The 20,393-nt window shown below is 52.9% G+C and overlaps 1 protein-coding gene, 1 long non-coding RNA gene and 1 other non-coding gene across 9 annotated transcripts in view; 1 reads left to right on the top strand and 2 right to left on the bottom strand.

Annotated features, from left to right (window-relative positions):
* Nucleotides 1-6,824, bottom strand: part of MACROD1 (mono-ADP ribosylhydrolase 1) — a 149,595-nt gene extending 142,771 nt beyond the window's left edge. For all 5 annotated transcript variants that reach the window (XM_066251876.1, XM_066251877.1, XM_066251878.1 and 2 more), the window contains exon 1: nucleotides 6,380-6,824. In XM_066251876.1, coding sequence (XP_066107973.1) covers nucleotides 6,380-6,677 — 298 coding nt within the window. In that variant the 5' untranslated portion in view covers nucleotides 6,678-6,824. The remainder of the gene's footprint in view (nucleotides 1-6,379) is intronic.
* Nucleotides 6,825-7,005: 181 nt separating this feature from the next.
* Nucleotides 7,006-18,901, top strand: LOC136318869 (uncharacterized). Of its 3 annotated transcripts, XR_010728134.1 has the most exons (5): nucleotides 7,006-7,254; nucleotides 13,009-13,088; nucleotides 16,375-16,707; nucleotides 17,847-18,034; nucleotides 18,278-18,901. It is a non-coding gene; the product is annotated as an uncharacterized lncRNA (long non-coding RNA). The 3 variants fall into 3 exon arrangements; XR_010728133.1 differs by having other exon boundaries at nucleotides 12,936-13,088; nucleotides 16,375-18,034; XR_010728132.1 differs by having other exon boundaries at nucleotides 16,375-18,034.
* Nucleotides 12,933-13,096, bottom strand: LOC136321389 (U1 spliceosomal RNA). Its single transcript, XR_010728647.1, has one exon. It is a non-coding gene; the product is annotated as a U1 spliceosomal RNA (small nuclear RNA).
* Nucleotides 18,902-20,393: the final 1,492 nt, after the last annotated feature.

The following is a 20,393-nucleotide window of genomic DNA, read 5'->3' on the forward strand; positions in this document are numbered from 1 at the left end:
CCCCGGTACCACGGCCCGTCCTGCACCGTCCTCCCCGGTACCACGGCCCGTCCTGCACCGTCCTCCCCGGTACCACGGCCCGTCCTGCACCGTCCTCCCCGGTACCACGGCCCGTCCTGCACCGTCCTCCCCGGTACCACGGCCCGTCCTGCACCGTCCTCCCCGGTACCACGGCCCGTCCTGCACACTCCTCCCCGGTACCACGGCCCGGTCTGCACCGTCCTCCCCGGTACCACGGCCCGTCCTGCACACTCCTCCCCGGTACCACGGCCCGTCCTGCACACTCCTCCCCGGTACCACGGCCCGTCCTGCACCGTCCTCCCCGGTACCACGGCCCGTCCTGCACCGTCCTCCCCGGTACCACGGCCCGGTCTGCACCGTCCTCCCCGGTACCACGGCCCGTCCTGCACCGTCCTCCCCGGTACCACGGCCCGCCCTGCACCGTCCTCCCCGGTACCACGGCCCGTCCTGCACTGTGCTCCCCGGTACCACGGCCCGTCCTGCACTGTGCTCCCCGGTACCATGGCCCGTCCTGCACTGTCCTCCCCGGTACCATGGCCCGGTCTGCACTGTCCTCCCCGGTACCATGGCCCGTCCTGCACTGTCCTCCTCGGTACCATGGCCCATCCTACACTGTCCTCCCCGGTACCATGGTCCGGTCTGAGTGAGCCACGCCCACAAGCCCCTCTCCAGCCAAGTCAAATGACAGCTGCACTTCTCAGAGAGCACAAAGGAAGACACCCAGAGCTCTCGGCTCTGCCACCAGCGGCTGGGCACCAGCCTTGGGGACATCTGTCAGCCTGTCCTTCCAGTCCATGGTCCCCAAGCACAGAGCCACCTCTCGAGGCCAGGGTCACCGTGAGAATGCTGCAATGTGCCTGACCCCTGAGGAGCTACACACCGCGCTGGGCTCTGATTTGCAGGAAGAAGACAACAGTGACTCTCACCAAGTGCCCCTGTCGTCACCTCCTCTGTCAGCAGGGTCGCCCCCCAGGCCCTCCTCCCTCCCCCCTCCGGAAAGAGGAGGCAGGGCCTTCCAGCTGGGCCTGCGTGCCAGGCATTTATATCATCTCCCACCTCCTTCTGCCCGAAAGACAGATGCAGACTTAAAGCACAAGTGAGTTTTATTTTTCTTATAAAAGTTGTACAACATAGGTTTTAATTTTCTTTCCTTTTTGGAGAGGCAAGAATATTTCACAGCTCAGTGAGACAGGTGTTGTAAAAAGATGTCTGCAGTAAACGTTGATGGGGAGGCCTGACCCCAGACGACGCTTTCAGCCGCTCTCCGCATGAAAGCGCGCTGGAGGGAGCCGGCTGCGCCAGGACCATAAAGTGCAGCGGGCGAGGGGAATTCAACGATGTGTTTTAAGAAGCGTCTTTATGGCACTTTGCAAGCGGCTGTTCAGAAAGGTGAGGGCGGGCTGGCACGGAGGGAGTGCTCCTGGAGAAGGCCGGATGGGCAGGGCTGATAGCGGCCAGGCTCTGGGAACACGGCAGCGGCAGCGGGGACACTAATCACCCGGGTGCATCATCCTCCAGGAGCAGGGTCATGTCAAAGCCCGGGGCACGAGCAGCGGGAACAAAGAGCAGGAGGCCCCTTGGAGCTTTTCTGCTCCCCCAGGCTCCTCACCTCCGTCCGCACTGGCATGTGCCAAGGATGCTTCCCCAGAAGACAGGTGGGAGAAGCCCCCCCCCCAGTGCCCAGGTGTGCCCAGAAAATCTCCCACTTCAGCAGTCGAGTCAGGTTAAATCATTCTCTCTGCATGAAACGCCACAGGGGTTGACACGAGCCCTCACCCCGCCCAGTGCACACTGGGGCTGGAGCAGGTGACTGCCTTGAGCCACCGGAGAGGAAATGCGAACCAGGACATGAAGGTCAGGCCCCACGATCTTAGAACGTGGGAGAGACAAGTTGCCTCAAGCTCAGTGTCGCCATGGCCAGAACATGGCAGAGAGGAGACAGGCCCGCAGGGGGTCTCTGGGGACCCCCCCTGTACACTATGGACCACAGTGTACAAAATGGTTTTGATGTAATGCTGGTCCCGCCGACAAACTACAGATCAGGTGTTGCTGGCCCTATTTCACAGATGAGGAAACTGAGGCTCGGGAAGCATGGGGGCAGGGGTGCTGGGGTTTGCCCGCGTCTGATGGCACCAATGCCCGTTCTCCTTTAGCACACTGCTCTGCCTCAGCTGCAGGTCAGGAGGATCCATGGCCCCTCTCCGGGGAGCCAGGCCCTTCCTCTGGTGACAGTCCCCAGATGCCCCCAGTGCCTGACCTTAAGTCCTTTCACATCCAACTGCCTTGACAACACAATTGATTTGACAATTTTCTGATGAAAAGGCACCACCTGAGGGAATAATGAGGGAGGGAATTAACCCTGGCGAGTGTAATCAGATACTGCAGGTCTCTCCAAAAGACTGACTGTCTCCTGCTCAGAAAGATCCTGCCTGATGCTATTTACTTACTTGGAGGGAGAATGGGTCCACAGGAGCTTGCAGGTGGAGAAAAGGGAAGCCCAGAGTGAGGCAGAATTTGAACACCTGTCCAGAGAACTCACTGGGACGTGGGGCTGGGGCATCCCGCACGTGGGGCCCAGGCCAGGCAAGCAACACTGCATATAGCCTGACATACTGAGCCAGCACCCAGGTAAGGGGATCTCTGGTGGGTAGGTCCACTCCTACCCACCTGCCTGCCCAGGGCAGTGGGATCAGCTTCCAAAATCATTCAACCAGCTCCCCCACTGAGAACACATGCTGCTAAGCAAACCGAAGACTACGACTCAGCTTCCATATGGCCCTTCCATGGGGAGAGGAGGCTCTCTACCCAGGCACACAGGGGCTTCCAGACCTCCGCCTCTACTTCCCCACCTTGAACTGCACATCAGCCTTCTGACTTGTACATCGGTATCTTGTGAGTCTAGTTACTGTGCACCAGTCTCGGAGAAAGGATCGTTTCAGGCTCAGACGGGTGTTTGGAGGCCTATGTAGGTACATCCCAGAGAGAAGGAAGAGCACATGTCCATCAAAGAGAGGTACGTGAATGCTCAGAGCAGCTTTATTCCTAACAGTCTCATACCGCAAACCCAAATGCCTAGCAACAGGAAAACGGGGACACAAACTGCAGTACATCCACACCAGGGAATGTGACAGCAATAAAAAAGAGCAAACTGTGGAAACACCCAATAATGTGGATGAACACCGATATTAAGTAAAAGGTGCCAATACACTGTGTATCTCTGTTCATATGAAGTTCAAGAGGAGATGAAACAAACAGATAAAGAGTAGCTGTAAAGAGTACTGATGGGAAAGGGTCTCCAAGGAACCTGCTGGGGTGATGACAAAGCTCCACCTGTTGATCAGAGTGGGTGGCACAGCTGGATATGTATGCACAAGTACTGACCATCCACCAAAGGTCTGTGCACTTGGCGAGCGTCGCTGAACCCTGCCCCAAATGTAAACTGGATATAACAAAGAAAGGTGTGGGGGTCTTCAAAGACCAAAGCTGGGACTCCCACCAGAGGCAGGGTCTGGCTGAGGCAGCACTCCACAGTATGATGGTCTTAAAAGTATGCCCCTGCCCTGGCCCGATAGCTCGGTTGGTTGGAGCATCGTCCAGATGTGCAAAGGTGGCAGGTTCAGTCCCAGGTCAGGGCACATACAGGAACAGATCGATGTTTCTGTCTCTCTCTTTCCCTTCTGCTCTCTCTAATCAATATCTTTTAAATGCCCCTTATTCTTTTATCTTCTTCCCTTCCAAAGGCAGCACCTATGTTCCCTCCCTGGGGATGTGGGCTGGACTCCATGACTTGATACTAAGCTCCAAGACAAAGCAGAAGATGCTGCAAGACTTGGAAAACCAGGTCACAAAAAGGCATTGTGGCTTCCTGCACGTTCTCCTCACACGCCCTCTCTTGTGCTCTGGGGGAAGCCAGCTGCTATGTCGTGAGGACACTAGAGCAGCCCTGAAGAAGTCCCATGGTGAAGAACTGAGACCCTTAGCCAACACCCATTTCACGTGAGTGAGCCACCTGGGGACGGCTCAGTCCAGGCCTATTCAAGTCCCCAGATCTCCAGAGAACCCTGAGCTGGCACCACCCCGCTAAGCCGCTCCCAGGCTCCTCCTGACTCTCAGAGACTGTGAGATGTTTGCTGTTCAAGTCACTGTTACCGAGTAATCTGACACACAGTAATAGGTAACTAGAACACATGGAGGGCTCTGTGTCTCACCCCCAACAAGCTACCATCTGACACCTGCTGGGGGCTTCACACCTAGCACTGGGACACCAGGGGCCCAGCCGTGCTCCTTACATGCCCAACTGGAGACTGGAGTTCAGGCAGCCTCATCGGCCATGGTTTCTTCACAGCCCTGCCCTTTACCTGGCACTGTCTCATTGAACGATCATCTTCTACTCAGCTCCCTCTCCCTGGAGTAGAAGCTCCATGAGGACAAGACCCTTCCTGGTCTCACTCACGGCTGAACCTCCAGCACTCAACAGTGCTGGCCGCATAGAAAGCACTCAGTGAAAACGGACTGAGCCTGGCCAGGCGGTGGCGCAGTGCATAGAGCATCGGACTGGGATGCTGAGGACCCAGGTTCGAGACCCCGAGGTCGCCAGCTTGAGCACGGGCTCACTTGGTTTGAGCAAAAGCTCACCAGCTTGGACCCAAGGTCGCTGGCTCGAGCAAGGGGTTACTCGGTCTGCTGAAGGCCTGCAGTCAAGGCACATATGAGAAAGCAATCAATGAACAACTAAGGTGTCGCAATGCACAACGAAAAACTAATGACTAATGCTTCTCATCTCTCTCTGTTCCTGTCTGTCCCTGTCTATCCCTCTCTCTGACTTTCTCTCTGTCTCTGTAAAAAAAAAAAAAAGAAAAGAAAGAAAAGAAAGAAAAGAAAAGAAAACGGACTGAGTGAAAAAGCCAGCTGGAAGCAGAAAGACACCAAAGTAGCCTGGGAATATCCAGTCCCATCAGCTTCATGAGTCAGCTTCACGAGACCTGGAAGTTCTCAGGGGCACCAAGGAATGGGCAATGCCAGGGAGCTGGATCCTGGAAACCGAGACAGATCCGGAGCTGGTGCTTGGGCTCCTGGCCTCCCTAGCTCTTTGCCACCATCCTGGGTTACTTTTCCCTGCCAGAGAAGAAGAGGGGCTCCCTGTGGGGCAGTCCCCCTGCTCCCTGTGACCAGTGTTCTGGAGCCAGCGCCCGAGGGCATGATAAGCGCTTCCTGTGCTCACAAAGCAGAGTCAAGTGCTTTCTAGGGGCACTTTAAGAACCCAGCGCAGGCCGCGCAATTTATCGGGGGGGGGGGGGGGGGGTAGCTCATCTTGAACTCTGCCTCCAATCCCGAGAGGACGCCCTCCCTAGACCCCCCCCACCAACGGCAGCCCGCCTAAGGCCTGCCTTCTCAGCCCCATTGGCCAAAGTCACTCCACAGGCGGGCGCAGCCAATGAGCTGCTTTCCTTGCCCTTTTGAAAGCGGATCCAGCCGGGAATGGTCACAAGAGCCCGGGGAGCAGACCCTGAAGGACAGCGGCAGCTGTAACTGGCAACCCCGGGTTATTTCGGGCTGTGCAAATCAGGCTGTCTCCCTTCCTGGCTCTGAGTGGGAAAAGCAGCGAGGCAGAATCCAGCCCTGGGACTCATGCCCATCCTATGGTGGGGATGTCACTGTTCCCACAGACACAACGCCCCATCTCTGCCCTGCTCACCAGCTGCTCTGCCCTGTGTCCTCCAGGAATGGGGCGGGACTGCTTACAAGTGGCAGGAGGCCAGTGATGAGGGTGAAAGGGCGCTCGACCACATGCCCAAAGAGGCAGGCTTTCCGGGGAGGAGGGTAGAAGTGAGATGGGCCTGCCCAGGGAGGCTACTCCTTGGGGTTAGCCGATCCCACCAGATGGGATGCCAGCCAGAGAGCTATCCCCTCAGCCCATTCCCTGCTACTGTGCCTAAAATGCCACCACTTCAAAAACCATACTATGCAAAGCATTGTGAGGTTGGGCTTAACGTCAGCTCTGCCACAAACTTCCAAGTGACCTTGGGCTACTCGGCTCAAGTACTGGGCCTCAGTTTCCCTCCTGCACAACGGAGCAAGGTGGTAGGTCCTGGATGATCTGTGGACGTGCCCTGTGATCCATGCCAGTGTGATAAGGCCACTTTTTCATACTGCCCCTGATAGGGGGCTTGGACCTGGTCTGGGGTGAACTGGATGGTGTGGCTGGGCACATGGGGGTGTTGCTATGAATGGCGGAGTGCCGGGACCGCAACTTCCCCAGGTCTTCTGGTGGAAGACACTGTTGGTAGGGTGCCGTCCAGCCGCGGAAGGCCCACGTGGGGCTGCCCTCGCCCCTCACCGCCCTCCTGCTTACACTTACATTTTGCCTCCTTCCAGTCAGTGGAGGTGTTCAGGTCCACCTTCGCCGCCATGGCCAGGGGAGCCCAGGTGCGCACCCCAGCTCTCTGCCCCACCGCGGCCGCCCCCCAAGCCCCAACTCCCGCTGGGGTCCGCGTGCGGGGGTCGTAGGCGCCCAGAGACGCAGGGAGGCCGCACGCACTGCTGCGGGTCCGCGTGGCACCCGCTAAGGGGCCTGGCCAAGGGCGCAGGGCGCCAAGCAGCTGCCCGACCGCACGCAGCTGTGCCAGGCGGCCGGACACCCGGCTCTGCAGCGACATGAGCAGGCGGCGCGGAGCGGCTCCCCGCCCACTTGGACTCTAATTACGGTGCTCGGGAGAGTCTCTCCCTTATTTACTCCGGAACCGGGTGGCGCGTGCCAGCCGGCGGCGACCTGCTCCAAGCCCACGGGCCGCGCCGCCACAGAACCCAGGCGTGTCGCTGAGCACCCTGGAACTTGTAGTCCCGGCCTCCGAAGAGGTCCCCGCGCTCAGACACACGTGCGTGCTCCTCCCGGGCCTCGCCCACTCCCGACGCCCGGCTTCGCACGGCGCTGGAGCCCCCTCTCCCTTCTCGTTTAGGCTCCCAGAGGGTCGCGTGGCTGCTTGGCCCCTCCTTCCGGAGGGCCTGGCCGCCGCCCACTTCCTTGTCGGTAGAAGCCTTTGCCCCTCGGCCCCAGAGCTCGGTCCCGAACTCTGATATTCGGGCGCGGCGCCTGCGGTGCGAACATTTTGCTGCAGGGGCCTCAGCTAGTCTCCCCGCGGATCACCTGGGCCCCACCCTGCACCCTATCCCGCTCCCAGTCCCCAGAAGTCCTCTTCGGGCTGGCCTTAGAAAGGTGACAAGAGGCACGAACAGGTACGTCCGGTTCGGCGACTTTCCCCAAGCGGATGAGCCCCGGGGACAGGCGGGTGCGCGGCTGGAACCGAATCTAGTGCAGCCGTGGCAGCCGGCGAGGCAGGGTGAACATAGTGAAATTTGAAAGTAGAAAACTTGAGTTCCAAGTGCTGTTTTCTGGTGCAAGAATTGGAGGGTTGCCTGACCTGTGGTGGCGCAGTGGATAAAGCTTCGACCCGGAAATGCTGAGGTCACCGGTTCGAAACCCTGGGCTTGCCTGGTCAAGGCACATATGGGAGTTGATGCTTCCAGCTCCTTTCCCCTGTCTTTCTCTCCTCTCTCTGTCTCTCTCTCTCCCCCTCTCTCTCTCCTCTCTAAAATGAATAAAATAAAATATTAAAAAAAAAAAAGAATTGGAGGGTTATTTTTTTTTCTTTTCAAATTTATATTTAATTTTTCATGATTGAGGGGGCATTATTCTTTTTTTAAAAATTTAAATTAATTTTAGAGAGAAGAAAGGAGAGAAGGAGAGGAAGGGGATAGAGAGAAACATCATTTTGTTGTTCCACCTATCCATGCATTCATTAGTTTCCTCTTGCATGTGCCCTGACAAGGGATCAAACCATCAGTCTTGGTGAATCCAGATGACGCTCCAACCAACCGCATTATTATTGTATGTGCCCTGACCGGGGATCTAACTGCAACCTTGGCCTATCTGGACAATGCTATAACCAACTGATCTACCCAGCCAGGTAGCTTTTTGAGATGTAAATTATGAAGATGCATTCAGGTCTGGTTAGTTGGGGACCTGTCCCAGGCCTGAGACAGCATGGCAGTGACCCTGGACAGGGCTTTGGGGAGGATCATGGAATCTGCCTGCCGATGCAGTTGGTACCAGTGCCATGCCCAAGAAAGGATCAGTGGTGGGCAGTCCAGGGAGTGAGGGCAGAGAGGGAAGATCAGAAGCCAGGGGCCTTCAACATACCAGGACCACCAGCAAGGCTTGTGCCCTCTCCCGGAAAGGTCAGTGAGATGAGTTCAGGATGCGACAGTCAGGCCTCCATGCCCAAGGTCACCACCTCTCCATTTGCCACTTCTCTCTAATAACTCAGCAGAGCAAGAAGGGCCTTGCCAAGCGCAACTGGTACAGCAGCCATTTGCAAAGCACTAGGCACCAGCTGCACAGAGCTAAGCACACTGTCCATTTGCTCTCCCTCCATCAACCTGTCATGTGCTCCAGCCAGCCGACCTAGACCAGGGCTCTTTTCTTTTCTCTTTTTCAAGATTATTGATTAGAGAGAGAGGGGGAAGGAGAGAGACTGAGGGAGCAAGATCACAGTTGCTTCACTTTAGTTGTTACATGATTGCTTCTCATATGTGCCTTGACCAGGCAAGCCTAGTGAGACCTATATCAGACTTCTATCCTACAGAACTTTAAGATAAATTTGTGGGCCCTGGCCGGTTGGCTCAGCGGTAGAGCGTCGGCCTGGCGTGCGGGGGACCCGGGTTCGATTCCCGGCCAGGGCACATAGGAGAAGCGCCCATTTGCTTCTCCACCCCCATCCCCTCCTTCCTCTCTGTCTCTCTCTTCCCCTCCCGCAGCCGGGGCTCCATTGGAGCAAAGATGGGCCGGGCGCTGGGGATGGCTTCTTGGCCTCTGCCCCAGGTGCTAGAGTGGCTCTGGTCGCGGCAGAGCGACGCCCCAGAGGGGCAGAGCATCACCTTCTCGTGGGCAGAGCTTCGCCCCTGGTGGGCGTGCCGAGTGGATCCCGGTCGGCCGCATGCAGGAGTCTGTCTGACTGTCTCTGCCCGTTTCCAGCTTCAGAAAAATAAATAAATAAATAAATAAAAATAATAAAAAATAAATTAAGATAAATTTGTGTTGTGTAAGCTGCTAAAAATTTGCAAAATTAGTTATGGAAGCAATAGAAAACTAATGCACAGGGTCACCCACATGCTTCATTTCCTGAATCGGTGACATCAGCGTGATCATTTTCCGGACCACAGATGGGAACCAAAAACCCTGGGCCGACGTCGGGGCTCAACCCTCGGAAGCTGTGTTGACCTAGGGCCAGTCTAGGCCACTCATCTGTGCTAGGGGACAGAGCTGCCAACACCTTGAGCTTGGACTTCCAATCATGAGAAAATAAATTTCTGTTTAAGCCAACCAGTCTGTGGTATTTAGTTATAGCAGCCCCAGCAAACTAATTCAACATCCTTCCCCATTCCCAAGCCACAGAGGTAACAACTTTAGCCGTCGCTATATCCTTCTAACTTCTTCCATGCATGTATAACCATATACAAAGGTATATACACATAATTTTTTAAATATATACTGTATATACAAAAATACCATTGGGCCATCCACACTGTTCCACAGCTAACCTGCTTCACTCCATAGTGTGTCACGGGCATGTTTCCATGGCAGCATCTACCCGAGTGTCCCTTTGGTTGCTCAGCAATCATCCGTCCTTATGGAGGCAGTATTGTTTCAGTATCCTCTATGGATGCACACATAGTCAGTTCCTTTTGCTGTCACAAACAGAGCTGCAGTATTCATCCTTGTGCCACTAGGCTGGGCTTACCTGTGGGACGAATTTCTTTTTTTAATTTTTTTATTTTTTTAAAATATTTGTGTGTTTTTTTATTTTTATTTTTTTATTTATTCATTTTAGAGAGGAGAGAGAGAAGGAGAGAGAGAGACAAAAAGAGGAAAGAGAGACAGGGGGGAGGAGCTGGAAGCATCAACTCCCACATGTGCCTTGACCAGGCAACCCAGGGCCTCGAACCGGCAACCTCAGCATTTCCAGGTCGACACCCCATCCACTGCGCCACCATAGCTCAGGCCACCTATGGGACGAATTTCTAAGAGTGGAATTGCTTTTTGTGTTTTTAAATAAATGTTGTTAAGTGTACCTTCCCATCAACAGGATGCAGAGGGCCTGTTTTCCCCACACACTCTCTCTACCACTTGGTTTTTCTCAGGAAACAGATACTGGAAAGGAGGGAGTGGGGTTGGAACATTTGGATCTGAGGGGATCCAACTATTTGGCCCAGAGAAGTGTAAGCAGAAGCGAGGGTGAAGAAGTCTAGAGGGGAGGAGGCCGGAGGGGCTCCCTGGGAGAGACCGAGGGACCCACAGAGGGTGTAGAAAAGTGATCAGTCCCATTTGCTCATTCACCAAACACTTATAAGCATGGACTGTGTTCCAGGCCCTGACTGCACATGGCAGTGAACAAATCGTGGGCCCTGCACTGGTGGAAGCAGCGTCTAGTGTGGGAAACACACAGTCAACAAGTGAACAAGTACAGGTCACTTCAGGCAGCGCTGAGAGCTGCCCAGGGAATGAGTTCAAAGAGCAGAACAACGCCCAGTGGCTGATGCATGTGGAGGCGGAGGGAAAGGGGGAGAAGCAGAGAGGGAGGCAAGACCAGACCTCCTGGCGCATGGGCTCCATACACTGAGATCTCTGGAGGTGCTGATCAAGGTTGTAGACAAGCTGATTTTTAAAGGGTACCTCTTAGCCCTGGCCGGTTGGCTTAGTGGTAGAGCATCGGCCTGGTGTGCAGGAGTCCCGGGTTCCATTCCCGGCCAGGGCACACAGGAGAAGCGCCCATCTGCTTCTCCACCCCTCCCCCTCTCCTTCCTCTCTGTCTCTCTCTTCCCCTCCCGCAGCCAAGGCTCCATTGGAGCAAAGTTGGCCTGGGCACTGAGGATGGCTCTGGGGCCTCTGCCTCAGGCACTAGAGTGGCTCTGGTTGCAACAGAGCTACACCTCCGATGGGCAGAGCGTCGCCTCCTGGTGAGCATGCCGGGTGGATCCCGGTGGGGCGCATGCGGGAGTCTGTCTAACTGCCTCCCCGTTTCCAACTTCAGAAAAAAAAAATAAATAAATAAAAATAAAGGGTACCTCTTGACATCCAAGAAGCCATTAGCTGCCTAACCAGTGGTGGTGCAGTGGATAGAGTGTCAACCTGGGATGCTGAGGTCCCAGGTTCAAAACCCCAAGGTCACCAGCTTGAGTATGGGCTCATCTGGGCTTGAGCGCAGGTTCCCTGGCTTGAGCCCAAGGTCACTGACTTGAGCTAGGGGTCATTTGGTCTGCTGTAGCCCCTCAGTCAGGCACATATGAGAAGCAATCAATGGCCTGACTAGGCAGTTGCACAGTGGATAGAGCATCAGACTGGGACACAGAGGACCCAGGTTCAAAACTCCAAGGTCGCTGGCTTGACTGCAGGCTCCTCTTGTTTGGGTACAGCTCACCAGCTTGAGCCCAACGTCACTGGCTTGAGCAAGGGGTCATTTGGTTTGCTGTAGCCCCCCAGTCAAGGCACATATGAGAAAGCAATCAACAAACAACTAAGGTGTCGCAACGAACAACTGATAATTGATGCTTCTCATCTCTCTCCCTTCCTGTCTGTCCCTATCTGTCTCTCTCTCTATCTCTGTCACACACAGAAAAAAGAAGCAATCAATGAACAACTAAATTGCCACATCTACGAGTTGATGCTTCTCATCTCTCTCCCTTCCTGCCTCTCTCTCTTGCTAAAAAAAATTAATAAATAGCATTAAAGTCAATGGCACTTGGACAAACAGTCAGGGCAGAGCTGGAGAGGAGTGGATGGAACAAGCTGGACTCTTTTTTTTTCTCTTTTCTGAAGTTGGAAATGGAGAGGCAGTCAGACAGACTCCCGCATGTGCCCCACCGGGATCCACCTGGCATGCTCTGCCCATCTGGAGCGTTGCTCTGTTGCAACCAGAGCCATTCTAGCGTTTGAGGCAGAGGCCACAGAGCCATCCTCAGTGCCCGGCCAAACTTTGCTCCAGTGGAGCCTCAGCTGCGGGAGGGGAAGAGAGAGGCAGAGAGGAAGGAGAGGGGGAGGGGTGGAGAAGCAGATGGGCGCTTCTCCTGTGTGCCCTGGCCGGGAATCGAACCCGGAACTCCTGCATGCCAGGCTGATGCTCTACCACTGCTCAGTGGCCAAGGCCAAGGGCCTTGCTGGACTCTTGTCACCAGGATTTCTGCCATCAGCAGAAAAAAGGAAAGCATAGGAAAAACCCTGAGGGTGGGGGTGGGGTGGGGCAACTGTTCTAGTTCTCCCTTGCTGTGTAACAAACTACCTTAAGCTGCCTCGAGGCTTAAGTGGCTGAAAACATTCAATCATATCTCATGATTTTGTGGATTGGGAATTTGGTCAGGGCTCAGCTAGGAGAAGCTAGATTCTTCTGCTGCCTATGACCTCAGTTCGGGTCACTCATTGGTGAGTAGGCGGGGCTGGAGGATCCAAAGGAGTCTCCCTCACATCTGGGCTGGAATGGCTGAACAGCTGGGCTCTCCATGTGGTTAGCTGAGGCTCCCTCGAACCATGGCTGCCTCAGGGCAGTTATACTTCTTACATGGGAGCACGTGGCTCCAAGCACGAGTGTCCCAAAAGACAGCAGGTGTTAGCTGCCGGTGTTGTCAGCCTCGGAAACTGGCACAGTCACACTGCCACTGCTGAATTCCATTGGTCCAAGTAGGCCCGGAGCCCACCAAATTCAAGGGGAAGGGACAGGCTCCCCACCATGCAATGGGAGGGTGTCACCAAATTTACACCATCTTTCATTCTCCTGCAGTGCTCCTCGACAGCCTTCTCCTGGTACTGGTTGTCCTATTATGTACTGTGGTCAACATAATTTTTTTTAATTATTATTTTTTTTCAGGGGAGAGTACAAACATAGTCCCCCACTACCACAAATTCTGCAGTGATGTTTCTTATGTTTGGGGAAATTGCAGGGGTCAGCACATTCGGAGAGCAATGGATAAGCCTCGCCCTGGGAAAACCACCTTCCTGATCATGGTGTCTCCCCTGCCAGGTAAGTATAACACTGTGGTCAATTTAAACCTGCTTGTCATGTAGCAAGTTTCATTCTCAAGCCTAGACCAAATTCAGATCTGCAAGAAATATATTTTATAGCCTGACCAGCCAGTGGCGCAGTGGATAGAGTGGCAGACTGGGCCACACAAAACCCAGATTCGAAACCCCGAGGTCGCTGGCTTGACCGCGGGCTCATCTGGTTTGAGCAAGGTTCACCAGCTTGCGCCTAATGTCGCCGGCTTGAGCAAGGGGTTACTCAGTCTGCTAAAGGCCCACGGTCAAGGCACATACGAGAAAGCAATCTATGAACAACTAAGGTGTCGCAACGAAGAATTGATGCTTCTCATCTTTCTCCATTTCTGTCTGCCTGTCCCTGTCTGTCCCTCTCTCTGTTTCTCTCTGTCTCTGACACACACACACACACACACACACAAAATTGACATTTTCTTAGATCAGGGTTTCCCAACTTTAGTTCTATTTACTACATTTGGAGCCAAATGATTGTGGGGAGTTGTCCTTTGCATTATTAAGTGTTCAATAGCATCCTTGGCCTCTGTAGCCCCAGCCCCAAGTTATGATAACCAAAAGTGTCTCTGAACATTGCAAAATGTCTCTTGTGGAAAAATCATCCCTGCCTTCAGAACAGCTGCCCTGGGATCAACTCACTCTGACTCCAAGCCCCCATCCTACCCAGCTGTCAGGGTATTTATTCCCAGTTATGACTGGAGTCCCTTTCCTGTCCATGTGGTGCCAAACTGGAGTATGTGATGCCCTTCACCTTGGCAAGAGTGCGAATTCACCGTCTATCGTGATTGTCATCAGCGTCCCCACTAGGCTCCACGCAGGAGTTACCTGAACTCACACCTCTCACGGCCTGGGAGCCCAGGCTGGGGTCCCTCTGACTCTGGCCACCCCGCAGTTCAGGGAGCCAACACTCCTTTCCCTTGCCCAGTCAACTCTAGGAGATGGCTGGGGAGTTCCGAAGGCTTCTGTGTCCAGCTGACTGTTTGCTGGTAAACTGAATGTGGTTGTGAAAGACGGGAGTCAAGGACACCTCCAAAGTTTTCAGCCTGAACCAGTCTAAGAATAGCAAGGCCACTCAGGAGAGGGAAGTCAAGGAGGAGGCACTTGGGGGAGGACATTGGGAGCTCCAATTTGCACACTTTGGGAAATCCATTTGCCTTCCAAATGAGACATCAAGGAGGCATCTGGGTGGATAAGTCTGGAGCTTGGGAGCATCATCTGAGCAGAAAATAGAAGCATGGGAGTCATCTGAGATGGTATTTAAAGCGACGAGACTGGCTGAGATCACTCTGGAAGGCAGTGTGGATGGCAAGTCCCGGGCTGAGCTCTGGGGCTCTCTGAATAATTATTGGATAATAATTACCACCATTTTATTCTTTGAAGCATCTGGCACAGTGCCTGGCTCTCTGTAGAAGTTCACTGAATTGAGCAGAACTCTATGGCATTTTATTTCCCACTATGCTTCCCCTGCTAATCAGGACTCAGAGTCTCTTAGCGGGAGAGCTGAAGTTAAGTGTGAAATGAAAATATTTTCTAGCAGTTTCTCAGAACGCGGAATGAAACTTTGCTCTCACTCGGAGAAGGAAACTCAGGTTGTCTCAAATTCTCCAATAGTGAAAGTTCTTTATTTTTTTAATTTATTGATTTTACAGAGAGGGAGAGAGAGGGTAGGAGAAGCTAGAAGTATCAACTCCTAATTGTTTCATTTTCCTTGTTCCTCGATTGCATATGTGCCTTGACCAGGCAAGGCCAGGGTTTCGAACTGGCGACCACAGCATTCCAGGTCGATGCTTTATCCACTGCGCCACCACAGGCCAGGAGTGAAAGTTCCTATAAAAACAAAAATTCCAGTTCTGAGCGCCAAGGTTGGGGTTTGATCTCTGGTTAGGGCATGTATGCAAAGCAATCAATGAGCGCATAACTAAATGGAATGAAATAGAACAACGAATTGATGCTTCTTTCTCCCTTACCCTTCCTTTCCCCTTACCCTCTCTTTCTCAAATCAATGGAAAAATTGTTTTAAATTCCAGCCTGACCTGTGTTGGCACAGTGGATAGGGGCTTCAACCTGGAATGCTGAGGTCGCTGGTTCAAAACCCTGGGCTTGCCCAGTTGAGGCACATACAAGAAGCAATGACTATGAGTTGCCGCTTCCCACTCCTCCCTCCCTTTCGCTCTCTCTCACCTGTCTCTAAAAATCAATAAGTAAAATCTTTTTTTAAAAAGTTCATGTTCGGCCTGACCAGGTGGTGGCGCAGTGGATAGAGCATCGGACTGGGATGCGGAAGGACCCAGGTTCGAGACCCCGAGGTCGCCAGCTTGAGTGCGGGCTCATCTGGCATGAGCAAAGAGCTCACCAGCTTGGACCCAAGGTCGCTGGCTCCAGCAGGGGGTTACTTGGTCTGCTGAAGGCCCACGGTCAAGGCACATGTGAGAAAGCAATCAATGAACAACTAAGAAGTCGCAACGCGCAAAGAGAAACTGATGATTGATGCTTCTCATCTCTCTCCATTCCTGTCTGTCTGTCCCTGTCTATCTCTGCCTCTGTAAAAAAAAAAAAAAAAAAAAAAAAGTTCATGTTCTCCTGACCTGTGGTGGCGCAGTGGGTAAAGTGTCGACCTGGAAATGTTGAGGTCACCGGTTCGAAACCCTGGGCTTGCCTGGTCAAGGCACATATGGGAGTTGATGCTTCCAGCTCCTCCCCCCTTCTCTCTCTCTCTCTCTCTCTCCTCTCTCTCTCTCCCCCCTCCTCTCTAAAATGAATAAATAAATAAAAATAAAAATAAATAAATAAATAAAAAGTTCATGTTCGCCTGGCCAGGCGGTGGCACAGGGGATAGAGCATCAGACTGGGATGCGGAGGACCCAGGTTCGAGACCCTGAGGTCGCCAGCTTGAGTGCGGGCTCATCTGATTTGAACAAAGCTCACCAGCTTGGATCCAAGGTCGCTGGCTCGAGCAAGGGTTTATTCGGTCTGCTGAAGGCCCGCGGTCAAGGCACATATAAGAAAGCAATCAATGAACAACTAAGGTGTCAAAAATGAAAAACTTATGATTGATGCTTCTCATCTCTCTGTTCCTGTCTGTCTGTCCCTGTCTATCCCTCTCTCTGACTCTATCTCTGTCCCTGTATTAAAAAAAAAAAAAAAAAAGGTTCATGTTCCACAGACCCCAGAATTCAGAGCTGCAAGCCTTCCCTACCTCCACTCCTCACTCCCGTGCTAAGCTTCCTAAGGTCCACATGTTCTGTTTTTTCTGATAGCGGGAGAACTTTAAAAGTTCTGGAAGTTTGCTCTGCAGAGAACTTGGTCACGGATGCCTTCAGTCTGTCGCTGGCTTCAGGATGCTCGAGTGGATTCCAAACCCAGCCGTCGCCGTGCTGCTCCCCGGCCTCTGCACCCTTGGGAGCAGCAGCCCTGGAAGAGCAGCGTGAATCACGTGAACCGTGATGCAGTGTGTGGGCCAGGACGCCTTCTCTGGTGGGGCCTCTGCTTGTGCCCCAGGGTCTGGGGAAAAGGTCAAGGCCGGCCAGCATCACTGCCTCCCTGCCCCTCAGGAGGGCTCTGAGTTCACTGAGCGATCTGGAGAAGCCCCGGTTGGTGGAAATTATGAGAGCAAACATTTCTGAACGTTGACAAGTGACTTTACCGTGACACTGATTAAGCTTAAGCTTTAGCGTCTCCCCTCTGCATCCCTTCTGAAGCTCCACACCTCATTATTTTTTTCTTTTGTCTTTTTCTTGAGAAGTGGGAAGGCAGAGAAAGACTCCTGCATGCTCCTGACTGGGATCCACCCGGCATGCCCACCAGGGGGCTATACTCTGCCCATCTGGGGCATTGCTCCGTTGCAACTGGAGCCATTCTAGTGCCTGAGGCAGAGGCCATGGAGCCATTCTCAGCGCCCGGGCCATCTTTGCTCCAATGGAGGGAGGGTGGAGAAGCAGATGGGTGCTTCTCCTGTGTGCCCTGGCCAGGAATCGAACCCAGGACTTCCACACGCTGACCAATGCTCTACCTCTGAGCCAACTGGCCAGGGTTCCATACCTCATTTTTAAATTTGTAGTTTTCTTTTCTGGAAGAAGGCTCTCAACTTTTTGTTTCAGGTCTGATAAGACTCAAGTATGGGTTATTTTGTTTAATCTTCATAGTCATGTTGGGAAGTCATTGGCATTTCATTATCTCTCTATAGACAAGGTCATGGAGCACAGGAAAGCCATCTTTGGGTTCCTTGAATATTCCAAACTTGTTTCAGGCTCTGCACCTTCTGTTAGCTTTCCTGGAACCCTGTCCCTGGCTGGCTTCTCCTCACTCCAGCTCTAAGGGGCCTTCACTAACTGCCCACCTTTAGGAGTTCCTTTCCTGTCTCCCTGGTTACTCTCTCCTCTTTACCTTTGCTTTCTTTATAGCACTGCCCACTCTAGAATCCTCTTCATTTGTGCATATTTTTAAAATTGATTTTGGAGAGAGAGGCAGGGAGACAGAGAGACAGAAACTTCTATCTGTTCCTGTATGTTCCCTGACCAGGGATTGAACCTGCAACCTCTGTGTATTGGGACAACGCTCTAACCAACCAAACTAACCCGCCAGGGCTGTGCATTTATTTTTATTTAACAAATGCATATAGTGCATACTTTGTCATCAGGCATTGTTCCAAGTGCCTTACAAATATGAAATCATTTAATCCTCACAACTACTCTGACATTGAAACATTTTCATCTCTGTTTTAAAATGGAAGCAACTGAAGAACAGAGAGGTTAAGTAGGCTGCTTGAAGTCACACAGCTGATGAGTTTAAGAATCATCTGTCTCTCCTACTAGAAGACAAGAGCCATGCAAGCAGAAGTTGCATCCGTGGACTACCCTGTTCACTGCTGAGCTCCTGCACCTGGCACAGGGCACCACATGTCTTAGGACTGTCCAGAAGGTATGCGGGGGGTGACAAGGCCCAGTCAAACAGAGTGAGCGGACTGGGAAAGAAGCCTGGAGACACTGTGGGGGAGATGCTAGAAGGCCTCAGAAGGCCGCTGGAGACAGAGGAAGGGCTGGACTAAGGAGCAGCAGGGGGAATGGCAAGAGTGTGGTGGTCTGGAGAAAGTGCCAGGAGGGTCTTAGCAGATGAATGAGGGAGAAGGCCACGAGCCTGTCATCCTTGTCTCTTTCTTTCCAGTACATCTCTGTATCCAGTACATCAGCAGATCCTGTTGACGCCTCCAAAATGCATCTGACTGTAACTCTTCTCCCCTCCTCCTCGGCTCCCACCCTGGCCCAGCCACCATCCCAGCTCTCCCAGCTCTCCCCCTGGCCCTCTTCGTCCACACCGCAGCTAGAGGGATCTGATGCAGCTGGATGGTGTCACTCTTCTGCTCAAAATCTGCCAGCGTGGTTCAGAGTGAACACAATGGCTTTCCACCTACAGAACCTGCCCCCTGCTTCTTTTCAATCCGGTTCCTACTTCTTCCCTGCTCCCTCCGTTCTGGCCACCCTAAGGCAGCTCCTACCCCAGGGTCTTTGCTTTGCTGTTCCTGCTGAATGCAAGGTTCTTCCCCAGAGTTTTCATAAATTTCACTCCCCTACATCTTTTCTCAAATGTTAGCTTCTCACTGAGGTTTGTTCTGGACCCCACACCCAACACTCCTTGCACCCTATTCCTGGTTTATGATTCCCCCCTGCATTTAAGCAGGTACACCACTTAAACTTTTAAGTTTGTCTCATTTGCTAGCACAAGCACTGTAAAAACTGATTTTTATGTTTTGTTCACTGCGTTTTTCTCAATGCCCACAATTACACCTGATGCATAATAGGGCATTCAATATCTGATGGATTACTAAATGCCTATGTGCCGGAAGTGGTGCAATGCACCTGGAACACGGGATAAAGGAAAACAGACACAAGCCCCTCCTGGACCTCACAAAATGTGGTGCTGATACCAGTCACTGGTTTTAGTTTGTGGTTGGACACGTGTATAGCCCATAGTGCTCTGAAAGCAAGTAACAGGTGAACAGAAAATAGTGTGCTTGTTAGGGGCTGGTTGCCAAGGAACCTTGACATCTCTACTCGGCCTGAGAAATGAGAGGTTAACATAGCAGAGCTGGTGGAAGAGGGATCCCAGCAGAGGAAGCAGCTTGTAGAGAGGAAAGGAGCCCACCTAGTTCAAGGAAGGTCAGTGTGGCGGGAGTTCAGTGCTAAAGGGGAGTTCAGAGCTAAAGGTGGTGGGCAGGAAAAAAGGGCTGGGAAACGTAGGCCTGCCAAATTAGACAGGCCCTGAGCCGCAATCTATTTTTTATTATTATTCATTTTAGAGAGGGAGAGGGAGAGAGAGAAGGTTGGGTGGGGGGAGGAGCAGGAAGCATCAACTCCCACATGTTCCTTGATCAGGCAAGCCCAAGGTTTTGAACTGGCGACCTTAGTGTTCCAGGTTGACACCTGAACCCCAATCTAAAAAGCCTTCAATTTTTTTTATTTTTAAAATTTTTATTTATTCATTTTAGAGGAGAGAGAGAGAGAGAGAGAGAAGTGGGGGGAGGAGTAGGAAGCATCAACTCCCATATATGCCTTGACGGGGCAGGCCCAGGGTTTTGAACCGGCAACCTCAGCATTCCAGGTCCACGCTTTATCCACTGTGCCACCGCAGGTCAGGCCAGATGTGCATTTTAGACAGAAGGGGATTGTGGTGTCACAAATGCCAAGGTGAGAACAGAGTTTCAAGGAAAAGGCAGTGAATAACGCCAGAAATTGGCAGGATTTCCACAGGTCAGGCAAAGCCTTCAAATTTTAAATGAGGGAGGGGGTAAGCAGGAATGTGAATCTGCAGTGACTCTGGCCACAATGTCAAAGACAGCTGGAGAGGCAGAGGAGGCTGTGGAAACAAGCTGTCCGAACACAGAGGACGCTGAAAACCCTGGGAAGGTATGGCACCAACCAAAGAGAACAAGGACAGAGCAGGACCCGAGAACCTCCTCCCAGCCCTCTCCAGGCCTGTCATGTGGCTCCTTTGTTCCATGAACCACACACCGGCTCAGCTGGGAAAGATCAGCATTTTCATTCCGCGGGCCCATCGCACGCTCGGAGCCCTTCCTGTCTCTTCCCTCCAGGCGCCTGCTCTGCCTCCCGCATGCCGGCTACGCCTATTCTAAGGCCCCCTGCACTGCGCTCGCCACGAGGTGGCCAAGCACCCACATTGAGGTCTTTGTCTCCTTCACGCCTTAACATACGAATAATGGAGGTGGTTCCTTTCTGTAAGCACTAACTACTGCATATGAACCCTCCCGTGGCCCCGATTACCC

The sequence above is a fragment of the Saccopteryx bilineata genome, chromosome 1 (assembly GCF_036850765.1).
Source record: "Saccopteryx bilineata isolate mSacBil1 chromosome 1, mSacBil1_pri_phased_curated, whole genome shotgun sequence".
NCBI classification, from domain to species: Eukaryota; Metazoa; Chordata; class Mammalia; order Chiroptera; family Emballonuridae; genus Saccopteryx; species Saccopteryx bilineata.